At 38.8% G+C, this 13,702-nt stretch overlaps 1 protein-coding gene across 2 annotated transcripts in view; it reads left to right on the top strand.

Annotated features, from left to right (window-relative positions):
- The window catches only part of NUS1 (NUS1 dehydrodolichyl diphosphate synthase subunit), a 40,947-nt gene extending 29,218 nt beyond the window's left edge, over nucleotides 1–11,729 (top strand). Inside the window, exons 4-5 of one of the 2 annotated variants that reach the window (XM_066373382.1) lie at nucleotides 4,551–4,650; nucleotides 8,963–11,729. In XM_066373382.1, the coding sequence (XP_066229479.1) occupies nucleotides 4,551–4,650; nucleotides 8,963–9,053 (191 nt within the window). In that variant the 3' untranslated portion in view covers nucleotides 9,054–11,729. The remainder of the gene's footprint in view (nucleotides 1–4,550; nucleotides 4,651–8,962) is intronic. The other variant, XM_066373383.1, reaches the window with a different exon arrangement.
- Nucleotides 11,730–13,702: the final 1,973 nt, after the last annotated feature.

Below are 13,702 nucleotides of genomic sequence, written 5' to 3'. Positions count from 1 at the left end.
CCCTGATTTATTAATGTCATCCCATTACCATTAATAAAAATTTATTTAAAAAAAAAAAAAAAAAAAAAAAAAAAAAAAAAAGGGCTTATGAATAACTAAAGATACTCCCTTACCTCCATTTCTCTGGAAATTTCTAGGGGTTTAGACCAAATATGTATTTTTTATTATACTATAATATCACACTCTTCCCTCCCCTCTTTCTTTTTAGTTTGAACTCTATTAAGTTTAAATTTAATAGCTATTAGAAAGCAGTCCTAAGAATCATCTGTCATCCATAACTCCTTTTTTAGTATTTCTTCTATAATGGTATATCAAATATACCACTTTATCGGTCATTTTATATCAAATATAACATTTTATTTTTTTTCTTCAGCTGTTTTTGTAAAAGCCGTTAGTTTGCTTATTCTCTCTAGAGCTTCCTCGCCTCGGAACTTTGCCTTCACTTTATGGTCATCCTTGATTCTTTTGAAGAAAGGCAATACTTACAACAAATTTATGACCATTGATAATTTCTATAGCCGTATAATTTTAGACATATATTTTTGTTCATTCCATAGAACCTCCATTAACCTTAGTTATTAATCATGCATTTTCTGTCTTACTCATTTATTTCGGAGAGGTGCTAAAGTATTGAGCCCAGGTGTTGCATGCAGGGATTGCAAACTGATGATAAATGAGAATGTGCACAATCGTAAGTTAACTCATTAACTTGACAGAAGTAAACCTTCTGAATATTATCACCCTGAGAAGGTCCCTAGTGACTGCAGTTAATCTCTCTCCTCTGATCCCCAACATGAGGCAACTACTGATCTATTTGGTGACTGATTTAGCTTTTTCTAGAAATTTTATAAATAGAATCATATAATATAAAGTCTTTTCTGTCTTGCTGTGTTTACTAAGCGTATTTTTTGAGGTTCATTCATATTGTGCATCTATTAGTAATTTGTTATTTTTTTGGTGAATAGTACTTTATAGGTATGTCACATTTTGTAGATGTCATTTGGTTTGTTTGAATAATGCTGTTGTGACCATTTACATACAAGTCTGTATGTGGACATGCTTTCCTTTTTCTTGAGTAGATAACTTATAGTGGAATTGCTAGATTGTGTGGTAAATGAATATGTAACTTAAGAAACTGCCATACTGTTTTCCAAAGAGGCTGTACTGTTTTATATCTCACCAGCAAAGTAAAGGAATCTAGATTCTCCATCCTTGCCAAGACATAGTATTGTCAGGGTTATTTTTGTTTGTTTTTGTTTTTTAGTTTTAGCCATTCTAGCGGGTGTGTAATAATATCTCATTGTGGTTTTAATTTCTGTTTTTCTAATGATTAATGATATTGAGCATTTTTCATATACTATTTGTGATTTGTTCAAGTTTCTTACCTATTTTTAATGGGTTTGGTTTATATTGAGTTTTAAGAAGTCTTTAAATATTCTGGGTATAATTCTTTTATCAGTAATAAGATATGTGATTTGCAAATACTATCAGTTCATGGCTCAGCTCACCTTTTCCTTAATGGTTTTATTAAAGAGTTTAATTTTTATGAAATCCAGTTTATCAGTTTTTCTTCTATGGATCATGCATTTGGGGTCATAGCTAAGAATTTTTTGCCTAATCCAAAGTCAATTATTTTCTCCTGTGTTTTCTTCTAGAATTTTTATAGCTTTAGCTGTTAAATATATTTAAGTCTGTAATCCATTTTGACCCAATTTTTGTTAATGGTGTGAGGTACAGGATACCAGTTTTTCTTCTACTACCATTTATTAAAAAGACTAATCTTTCTTCCTTGAATTACTTGAGCTCTTTTGTTGAAAATCAGTTTATCATAAATATGCAACTTTACTTGTGATCTTTCTATTCTCTTGTTCTATATTCTGTACTTTTAATGCTACACTGTCTCTGTTACTGTAGCCTACTATATATAGTAAGCTTCGAAATGAGGTAATGTAAGGGTTTCAACTTTGATATTCTTTTTCAAAATTTATTTGGCTACTTGAGGTCCTTTCCATTTCCATATACATTGTAGGGTCAGCTTGTGAGTTCCTCTTCCTATCCGCCACCCCAAAATATCCTCTTTTTTGATAAGGATTGAGTTGATTCTATAGGTCAGTTTGGGGAGAATTGCCATATTAACAATAGTATTTCAATCCTTGAACATAGTATATCTCTCCATTTATTTGGGTCTTAATTTTTCTTTTAAAAATATTTTGTAATTTTAGGATATAGGGTTTCTACTTCTTTTGTTAAATTTATTCCTAAGTATTTTGTTCTTTTTGATGCTGTCATTAATGGGATTATTTCCTTAACTTTATTTTTAGATTGTTGATACTATATGGGAATGCAATTAGTTTTTAATATTGATATCAGTATCCTGTAGCCTTGCTAAAATTTCATTAATATTTCTAATAGTTCTTTTTGTAGAATTTAGAATTTTCCAAGAACAAGATTATGTTGTCTATACATAAAGATTACCACTGCTGTCACTGCTCAGTTTGTGTCAGCCAGTAATCTGCACACTGGTCGTACTCAAACACCTTGTTTGTAAGGTTTCTAAAGCCTTTGTGTGATATTGGAGAGTACATTCAAGTCAGTTTGCAAGTCTCCTCGACTCTTCCTTTTCACTGGGCTTTCCTGCTGCCCTGCATTACCCTTCCTCCCCCATCTCATCCTCCTTCCTCCTCTGCGGGTGTCATTTCCCATTCAGCTGGGAATGTGTGGAGAGCTTATCTGAGCCCTTATTTTTGGGGTCTCCTTGTTAAGTTTCTGGCCATTACTGCTTGCCCTGGGGCTGCAGCATCAGAGGGGCCAAGCTGTAGGTTTTCCTCACCCATTCCCGTACAAGCTTGTCGCTTTCCGCTGGCAGAACCCTAGGTTTCACCATTGCTCCCTCCCTTCTGCTCACAGCCTCACTTCCAAATTGGGTCCGTGTGTTTTGGGTGTAAGCAGTAAACCTGCTGGTTTTTGTAGTCAGCCCCATGCTGGTAAAACTCAAGTTCTCTCCAGTGGGTGGGGGTAGAGGCGAGAGCACTGGGAGCATTACCAGGCTGGAAGGCCACAGATACTTGCCATTCTTAACCTGAAGCTCCAGCTGGTATTCTGTTGTTTTGTTTTTAAAGAATAAAAGTCTGCTTCTGGTTAATATCCAGTGCCCTTAACTGACTGGTTTTGTCCAACTTTTTAATACATTTTTTGAGAGGATTTATCACTTTTTTTCTACCACTTTTTATAAAAAAAATTATAACAAGAAGTCCTTTGTTATAATTTTTTTTTTAATAAAAAGACTTTGCTTTTTCAACAAGCAGAGCAATATGTGTTCTACTTAATGCATTCACTCTACCAGCGTGGACTTTTAAAGAGACTTTGTTAGGAAAATAATTCTTTATTTCTACTGGATAGACCTGTCTTATGTAGTCTCCTTATTTAACAAATGAAGGAACTCAGCCCTGCGGAGGTTATGTGACAGGAAAGTTAGTGGCAGAACTAAGGTGATTAGGAAGTGTTGGAACCTGGGTCTTTTGGATTATAGCATCCTTTTCCTCTACCAGTGACTTTTAAGATTTATTTTACAGCTATTCAGCTACCTTTATTCTCTTTTTTCCCTCATTCCAGTTGTAAAGCAAAAAATGGCCATTTCTTTGTCTCCGCTTCCCCTTCTACGGCGCCTGGGCTCTGGGGAACACTGAGAACATTTGTACTGTATAGTTGGGAGCTGGTTTTTCTGAGTCCTTAGTTACAAAATGAGGGGCAAGGAGGAAGGAAGGAAAGTAGAGATTTTTAAAGTTTCTTTTCATCCGAAGTTATTTGTGTGACCAGAATAAGCATTTGTGTCCTTAAAGCAGTGTGGTTCCCAGGCTGCCATGAGAACACTAAAGATGGGGTCAGGGGGATGCCTGTAGGGTTTAGTGTGGGAGCTGGGTTATCCCCAATTAAATGAACTTTAGAGAAAACTTCCATATTTGGAAGTAGTGTAGATATTAAAGTATATGTTGGGCAGTGGGGTGAAGGTATGGAAAGTAAAGCATCAGAAAGAAACCTGATACTCAAAGCACAAGAATCTGATTTGATGAACAGATTTTGCCCCTGGTCATTTTATTTTTAATGAATGCATGTTGCCTCACCAGGCACTGGTGCAGTGGATAGAGCATCAACCTGGGATGCTTAGGACCCAGGTTCAAAACTCCAAGGTCACTGTCTTGAGCACGGCCTCATCTGGCTTGAGTGTGGACTCACCAACTTGAGCATGGGGTTGCTGGCTTGAGTGTGGGATCATAGACATGACCCCATTGTCGCTGGCTTGAAGCCCAAGGTCACTGGCTTGAGCCCAAGGTCGCTGGCTTGAACAAGAGGTCACTTGCTCTATTGTAGCCCCTTGGTCAAGGCATGTATGAGGAAACAGTCAATGAACAACGAAAGTGCCACAACTATGAGTTGATGCTTCTCATCTCTCTCCTTTCCTGTCTGTCTATCCCCGTCTGTCTGTCTCCTTCTCTCTCTTAGTTTAAAAAAAGAGTGCATGTTAAATTTATGTGTATTTCTTTCTTTCCAAGGTTCAAATGGTTTCCCTGATCCTGATGTAGTGTTGAAGTTTGGTCCCGTGGAGAGCACGTTAGGCTTTCTTCCCTGGCAAATCAGATTGACTGAGATTATGTAAGTAATTAAAGGTGTACTAACTTTGGCTCGATTCAGTGCAAGTTTCTTGAACCCAGCTCTGTACTAGGCTTAGTGGGAATTCCCAAAGAATTACGGTACTGGAGTCTTCCCCTCAGGTGTCTCTCCGTATCTGTGGTAAATACTTAAGATACCAATGCTCAGACACAGGAGAGTGTGTGGTATTGACACCGGTTATCATAGGATACAGGAGTGAGAGATATCTCTGTGGGCCAGAGTTGTTGACTGTCTATCTAAAAGAAGTGTGATTTGGTCTGGAGTATATGAAATGGGTGGGATTTTTGTGACTAGAGAACAGGGGAGACATGCAGGGTATCGGCAGGGAGAAGGAGAAAGGCGGGCCCACGAGGGACAGACCAGCACGTTTATAGACACAGGGAGGGAGCTAGCCACACCAGGGCCAGGAGGTGGCCTTGGAGAGTAGGGAGGTGGAATAGGGCGGTTGGGATGTAGGCACGGGAACACTGGAAGTAGCAGTGTAAGAGGTGTGTCGTTGTTTGGGCGGAAGGAAACCGGTGAGCCTGTGGATAATGCAGGAATAGTGATCTTGGAAATGTGCTTGGCATCTGCGGAATCAAGTGGATTGGATTTGGGAAAGGGTGAGGTGAAAACACAAGTGAAGATACCATAGCTGTAATTTAGGGGAGAATACAGTGATGAGAATGAAAATGCTTATTTAGCATCGCTTGACAAGCTTTTTGTATGAAGGACCAGATAGTAAATATTTTAGGCCTCCTGGGGTCCTGCGGTTTCGTGCAGTGACTCCTGTTGTAACTACTCAACGTTGGTTAGTATACCTAAACAACCACAAGCCACGTGTGAACAACTGTGTGTGACTGCATTCTAATAAAGCTTGATTTACAGAAACAGGTGGCTGGATCCTGGGCTGTATTTGTCGACGGCTGATTTAAAGCAAAGGAGAGACTTAGGAGCCTTAAAATATATTTAAATTCTGGGTTTGATGAGGAAAATACTATAAATTCTGTCTCTCATGAGGAGTAACTAGCAAGTATAATAACTACCTAGCACTTTACTAATTGTGGTAAAAGATACAGAAGAAATGAAGGGACTCCTGAGTTTTTAAGCCTAAGTGACTGGGTGAATTATGTTACTGAGAGAAATGGCAAAGTCAAGGGGACATTGATTTTTGAAGGGAAGCTGTTGACTTCAGGAATAAGACAATTTTGAGGCCATAGTGTGTTTAGATGGAAGCTTGTAGGAGGGCAGGAGAAAATGTAGAATTGGTGCTTGGGGAAGTCAAAGCTAAAGATGTACGTTTGGGGAGCACTAATACCTTGGAAGTAGAAGTAGTGAACATGTGCGAACAGGACCTCTCTGAAGTGTACCTAGTGGAACATGGTACCAACGGGTCACGTGCTTCAAGCTCGAGGGGAGGAAGGTGTCAGAGGGCAGAGAAGAGCCCATAGTTTGGTGGAGTCAGAAAGGGCTGGCGATCACCTGATGCTGCCTCCTCATCTTACAGGTGATGAAAGTGGGAGAGACGTTGCTCAGCCTTGTAACGAAGGGGAGTCAGAGCTCAGGCCCCAGGCTCTGGGTTCTTTATGGTGGGGTATATTTTTCTTGTCTTTTGTTTCCCAGGGGTCCCAAGTCCTTTTGAGTGCATTTCAGGTGTGGTCTAAGAGATGCATCAGTGATACTTTGTGACATTGGAAGTAGTTTGGAGAGAAGAGTGTATTTTCAGAGAGATCTTGGTTTTAATCTTTGCTGTGCAGCTCAATAATGTGACTTTGAAAGCCAGTAGCCACGGCCACCATCACAGCCGCCTGGCCCGTGCAGGTTCGCATTAGATTCGGACAGACGGTAACAAAACAATGGAGCCAAAAACTGGTGGGCCATTACCTTTAATCCTAGCTTGCACCCGGTAGGCAAGCAATACACACAGTAGGAAGACACTTCCCTTTCCATTCAGGGCTCCCAAAGCCACTGACTTATCCGAGTTTCCTAGAATCAAAGGTTTCTAGCTCACCAGCCTTATTCACCTCTGTTCCCCATCTCCTTCTCTCTGCACAAACTCTGCACAAACTGGCTTCTCCTTCAGCACTCTGCCATCTTGGCTGCTTCTCCTCTCCTCCATGTGACCTTTCTCTGCTCTCCTACAGCATGGGCTTCTCCTAGAATGTAATCACTCTTCTCTCTAATGCTAAGCTCAGGAACGGAGAGAGAGCAAGCTCCTGGTCTGTCCCCATTTTTAAATATAGTGAAGAAATCAAAACCTTTAATCCAATTACAAACAAGGAAGTCTCTGATACAAGGTCACTTATCTGAGGCATAATGGGATTCCTCCTGAGAGTGCACCACCCCATATCATGCAACAGTCAAGGGTGTGGGGAAAAGCTTAGTCTTAAAACTAAGCCTCAGGCTATAACGACCCAGCCTGCTTACAGCCTATCCCTCATAACCAATACAAACTATAAGTGAGCAAACATGTATCATATTTAAAAACTTATTTGACTAACAGGCCCTGGCAGTTGGGTCAGTGGTAGAGCGTCGGCCTGGCGTGCGGGGGACCCGGGTTTGATTCCCGGCCAGGGCACATAGGAGAAGTGCCCATTTGCTTCTCCACCCCTCCCTCCTTCCTCTCTGTCTCTCTCTTCCCCTCCCGCAGCCAAGGCTCCATTGGAGCAAAGATGGCCCGGGCGCTGGGGATGGCTCCTTGGCCTCTGCCCCAGGCGCTAGAGTGGCTCTGGTTGCGGCAGAGCGACGCCCCAGAGGGGTAGAGCATCGCCCCCTGGTGGGCAGAGCATCGCCCCCTGGTGGGCAGAGCATTGCCCCTGTTGGGCGTGCCGGGTGGATCCCGGTCGGGCGCATGCGGGAGTCTGTCTGACTGTCTCTCCCCGTTTCCAGCTTCAGAAAAATAAAAAAATAAAAAAAACAAAAAAAACAAAAAAAAAAACTTATTTGACCAACAGACTTTGAAAGCTATTTAAACTTCTCTATTTTTGTAAAATGGGCAGTTAAATATAGAGTTGAGGATTTGAATCTGATGATGGACATAAGATACCAAGCACATATCAGGCTTTCTCTTGGGTCTTTGTACATATGTCTGTCATAGTTTTCTGTTATGTTGAGGTTTTCTCTGTGTCTGTCCACCGTCCACCAGACCAGGCGCCCTGATAGCAGGAAGGTGTCATATCATAGTACAGAAGAAATGGTGGAGCCTGACACAGCAGGCCAGGAGGAAGCATGACCACTGCTGAGGCACTGAGCTGCGGTGCCAAGTGTTTCTTGAGGCGGGCAGGAGGTGGGCATCGATAAAGGGGGTAAAATGGGGAAGCCCTTGGAAAGGGGGTGGTTTGAGGAGGACATGTGAAGTAGGCTTTAGCATTTCACAGGAAGCAGTCATTAAATTTGTCCTTTGAGGATTTAATTTCAGTAGAGTGAATAAGATCAAAGATTACTAGCAGAGATTATTAAGATAGGGAAATGATGTGGTTGATTTGTTTTAGGATCCTTGGCAGGCAGAGGAAGGGTTAAGCTGGGTGGAAGGGAGGCTAAAGAAAGTGCAGAAGAGAACCGCAGGGTCAGGCCAGGTCCGCTCACATCGGTTTGTTGAGCCTTTTGTGGTGCGTGTGACTCCAGAATTCTGAATGTGACTCTTGTACAATAATCAGGTGTTCGGCTCTGATACTGTTTAGAATTTCCAAAACTTCACAATAAAGCTGTATAAAGTAGAAAAAAAATTTTAAATGTTAATTATAGAAAATTATTTAAGTGTTTAAAATACTTAAAGGGGAACTCTCCGGCTGTCACTCTGCCTTTAAAGTCCTTGTCTTCACACTGTAATCGTCCCTTGGAGCAGTCGGCAATGGTGGAGGGAAATACCAGTCACTGACTGGTTGCTCAGCCCATGGCCCCTGCACTGTGAGTGGGGCAAACGGCGTGCTGCTCAGCGGGTGCTGGGCCTGGCTTTCACAGATATTCTGGGAGCACCGGCTTCACTCTGGCAGGCTAGCTGTTGGATTAAATTTTAGTGAAATCCTTTACAAATAGACCTCCAGTTTTGCATTAATCCAGACTTATGCTGTAAGAGGTTCTGAATCTCTATCTCACTGCAAGTTGCTTTTCTCTTCTTGTGGAAAAGAGATTTTTTTTTAACTTGAATTGTTTCACAGTGGGTTGAACAACCAGTTTGTAGAAATGGTTTGCATTCTCTGTCTTATAGTTTACTTTCTTCTGTCCTTGACCTCTTTTTGGTTGTTACTCTCTTGTTCTGCCTCCAAGTCACAGTATGCCATCTAATTGCTTTTCTCCCCCCATGCTTTCTTTTCAGCTCCTTGCCTTCCCACCTAAACATCAGCTATGAGGACTTTTTCTCTGCCCTCCGTCAGTACGCAGCGTGTGAACAGCGTCTGGGAAAGTAGTGATCCCTGGTTGCATCATTTGATTTCAAGCTTTTGGAGAAAAGGACCCATGTGACTGATGTTTACAAAGCACCTATGAAACCCTGTAAACACCTAGTTCATTATCCTCATAATTTATCAACAAACACAAAAAAGTGTCTTACTTGAGAGTAAGTATGTGTGAGTATGTGTGAGTGTGTGTGCGTGTGTGTGTATGGAAGTAAACTTATAAATGGGAAGTTTTACAGAAGGAAATACATGAACTTTCACCTCTGAGCAAATAGCAGTAATGTTATTGGAGCTGGAAGGTCAGTGTTGAAGGCTTCAGCCCCGACTACTTCCCTGTTTTTGTAGGAAGAGGAGTGGATGTTAAGAGCTGTTAGGTTGTTATTTTGGAGGGAGGGGATAATTTTTTCAGTCTTTCTTTGTGACCAAATTTTAATTTTTAAGAATAATATATTGACTTATTAAATGGAAGCATTCTAAGTTTGAAGGATTTTCCAGAGGAATGGAGTTCTGTGTTGCTCACATGTTACAAACTTGTTCATTGTTGGAGCAGAGGGAATACCTATTTTCAGATATCCGTCCATTTTCATCTCTTCTTTTAATTGTCAAACAGTGTCACTTGAGAGTGTTCATCTGGTGTCTTTGTTTTGGATTGTGATGATTATTTGGGGAAAGAAAACTTACAACATTGAAATGCAGAATTTAAAAAATTTAAGTATTAGGCAGTCCAAAAAAAGGTGAAGAAGAATTTGTCATCTTAAAAGTAAAGGTGGAAAGTTTCTTAAAAAAGAAAAGAAAGTTTGGATTTTCTTTTTTGTTTGGTGGACACTTTGCTACTTACTATCCAAGTTGGTTTAAAAAATATTTTCATTAACTATGTCTATTTTAAATGAGCACTTGAGGGAAGTTACAAGACAGCTCTTTTCTTCAAAAGTAACCTGTTCCTCTTTGGAATAGCGCAGTTAGGACCATGTTCAGGATTTTTACTCAGTAAATCCTGATGATGACTTTGTTTGAAAGATCTTTAAATAAGATTGAGGCCTGTGCAGGTAATAAAACATTACCAAAGTCTACAAAAGCAATCTAATTGTACTTGTTCTCTTTCATGATAGAGAACAGCACTGGTTCTGTTTTTTTAAATGAATGAATGACTTTTTGATAGGTGTGAAATTTTTTTTCCTTCACTGCTGATCCTTGGACAGAAACTATTCTTTATATTTTATGGCTTATTTTCAGAAAAATCTTACCAACAAATATATAATAGTTATCTAAAATTGTACATTTAGAATGGAGAAGTTTAAATATATACTAGGTCTCTAAAGTCTGAAAAATAGCAGAGAAGACTGGATTTGGAAAGCAAGGTTTGGAATTGCTTGTCAGATTCTGAAGATAGGAAGAATAAATGTTTCAACTTTGGATTATAAAACCCCATTTATGATTTTAAAAATATACTTGAAATAAAATGATTAAACTAAATTTTGGTTTAGTGACATTACTTTGCACTTCATAGTTTTGTACATTGTAAGATTTTTTTTAAAGTCAGTTTATTGCATCTCTAAACTTTACCAGAGAATTTTTTATTTCTGTTCCCTTGTACTGTGATTCGTGTTCAATTAAGGCTTTTTTTTTTTTGCCTTAGTTTAAGACTGGATTTTTGCCTTTTATGAACATGTGTCTTTTTTTAAACATTCTGGAATATATATATATAGCTTTAATGAATTAAATCTAATGTGCCCAATGGCAGTGAAGAGATTTAATATTTGTTAAAACGAAGTTAGTCAAATAAATTACCCACTGGGATATAGCCAAAGTTGCTAAAGGTTTAGTAGTTGTCTTTGTATTTTATTTTCTTTCATTTTATAACAGTGTAGTGTTACACATCAGAGTAAACCTATAATCTGTGACCTGAGTCGATTACAGTCCTAGGAAGAGACCCTTAAAACAAGTTGCTAAGGATTCTGAATTCAGATATAGGCAATCCAGCTCCTTCTCCTCACAACTTCAACTACTATTTGATCTACACAGCTTGAATGGCATTGGTCATTCTGTAATCCCTGCTAAAATTATCACTAGTTATGCATTATCAGGGCTCCCTTTGCACTCCCAAGAAGAACTGATAATTTTAAAGAAAAGTATTGTTTGTCTTTATGTCTATTGAAGGATATTGTCTTCAAATTGTTTCTTCTTGACACTCCCCTTAATGGAAAACCTATCGAATTAAACCTACATAATAGATGGCAGTTTGGAGCATAGCAAGAAGTCAGCGGGTTTGAATTCCATTCCTAATTCTGGTTTGGTTTTGTTTTTTAAAAATTTTTACTGTTACAAAGTTTGAAAGCTGGTTTTGATGCGATAACAAATTGTGGTGTATTGTGATGTTTAATAATGCCTGTCTTAAGAGAGGGAGGTATTGTTAATAAACAGTGCCAAATACACTGTGCATATCTACAAATTAATCTTTGAATGTATATTAACTTGATAGCTCCCTCCTCCTGTTGTGTGATAGTACCATGCAGGATCAAATCCTTGTGATGTTTTGTATGACTGTAGACTTGGTGACATGTGACATGTAAATAATGTGTAAAGCAAGTTTTTATGATTAAGGAATCAAATTTATTGAATTTTATGATTGAAAGTTGAAACTTAACATGTATGAACAAAAACAATAAAAGGATATACTCTTTTCATGGACTATAGTATTATATGAATGCTACATTTATTCTAAACATGTAGGACTTGCAGAAATGTAATGAGAAACTCCTATGACTAGATAGCAATACTATTTTTTTAGATGATATGTTCTTGGTTAAAACATAGTCTCATTTTTACAGGTTAAACATTTGGAATCTTACAATGTTATTTGCTTTTTGCTCTATAACAGTGATGTAAAATTCATCTCGCCATGGCTTTAATTGTCAGAATTTCACAATGATTAAAATCTGCATTGATTTTTACAGAATATGGAATGCCAAATTTAAAAAGTATAGGTGTACTCTTTTAAAAAGAAGTTTGACAGCTTTTGTTAAACCGGAAAATAGAAGGGTAAGAGCTGTCACCTGTTGTAGAGTATTCACTTTCTGCCTTGAGGATCTAATGGTAAGATAGTTGGCTGTTATGCATAATTATCATCTGAAATCAAATTTTTCAAAGCTCAATCACATTTTAACTTTGGTTAATGGGAAATACCTTTAACAAAAGTGAATGTAGGAAAAGTTCAGGATAGTTTGAAATAATTCCAGGAAATCTCAGCAATTGTACAAGGACCCTAGTTGATAGGTTGTAAGCTCTGATAGAATTGGCGAGAATGGGGAGTGCCAACAGAATTTGTTAAGGTTTTAAAAAGATACACATTTATTATAAAAAAAATTAAAGAATCTGGAGAAGGAAAGTAACTTATAATACCATAACTCATTGATTCCATTTTTGGTGACAATCCTAGAATTCTTTTGTACTTATATTTAAAAAAATGGATCCTACTGTAACAGGTTTAATAAAGAGATCTTTTTAAACTATATACTATGAAATGAGAGTCTTTGCATTCTGTTTTGTATTTTGTTAATGCTTTTGGATATAAACAATTAAATTGCATTAGCACCATGATAAAATGTTTGGAAAAAAAATCATAGTTCACATTCAGTTATCCTTAATAAATATATAACCTTGGTCCATAATCTATAAATTATTTTATAATTATCTCTCTTTCCTCTATCTTCTAGAGATTCAAGAATTATAGATTAGCCCTGGCCGGTTGGCTCAGTGGTAGAGCGTCGACCTGGCATGCCGAAGTCCTGGGTTCAATTCCCGGCCAGGGCACACAGGAGAGGCGCCCATCTGCTTCTCGACCCCTCCCCCTCTCCTTCCTCTCTCTCTCTTCCCCTCCCACAGCCAAGGCTCCATTGGAACAAAAGATTGCCTGGGCGCTGGGGATGGCTCCTTGGCCTCTGCCCCAGGCGCTAGAGTGGCTCTGGTTGCGACAGAGCGACGCCCCGGAGGGGCAGAGCATCGCTCCCTGGTGGGCATGCCATGTGGATCCTGGTCAGGTGCATGCGGGAGTCTGTCTGACTGCCTCCCCGTTTCCAGCTTCAGAAAAGTACAAAGAAAAAAAAGAATTATAGATTAATTTTTGGCATTTGGAGTCATATCCAGATGATGGCAAAAAGTAACAAGTAGATGTACTCTCAGATCAAGCTGTCTGATGTTGACCTTGTTCATACTTCCCTTCATTAGTACCAGTAATATAAGTTGCTTTTATGCAGATGAGAAAAGACTTGTTGGTCTTGGAGAAAGAAAATTTGAGCAAAATGAAGACAAAATGTAGGCAAGTGCCAACAGCACAGTTATACTTGTGTGTATCTAGTAAAGTATTTCTATTCTGATGAGGATCAATTTTGGCTCCTGTATATTTTATGGATTTGGTTCTGTGAAGCCTTTATTCTGATAAATGTTTATTTTGCAGTCTTATTCCTCAGTAACAGCTGTACATAACAACTGCCGAAAATTTTTATTTTTACAAACGTTAATGGAGAAGTAGATGGGTAATGATAACAGTAACCAACTGTTTTCTCCAGAGAGGAACTTATATTTTAACTAGATTTTAGATAATAATAAAAAAAAAAAGGGACATAAAAACATGGATGTTACATAACTGGAGAGAGATGTTTGAC

This window comes from Saccopteryx leptura, chromosome 3, assembly GCF_036850995.1.
Source record: "Saccopteryx leptura isolate mSacLep1 chromosome 3, mSacLep1_pri_phased_curated, whole genome shotgun sequence".
In the NCBI taxonomy this organism is placed as follows: Eukaryota; Metazoa; Chordata; class Mammalia; order Chiroptera; family Emballonuridae; genus Saccopteryx; species Saccopteryx leptura.
Note: the sequence above shows the minus strand (reverse complement) of the source record. Positions and strands in the feature narration are given on the sequence as shown.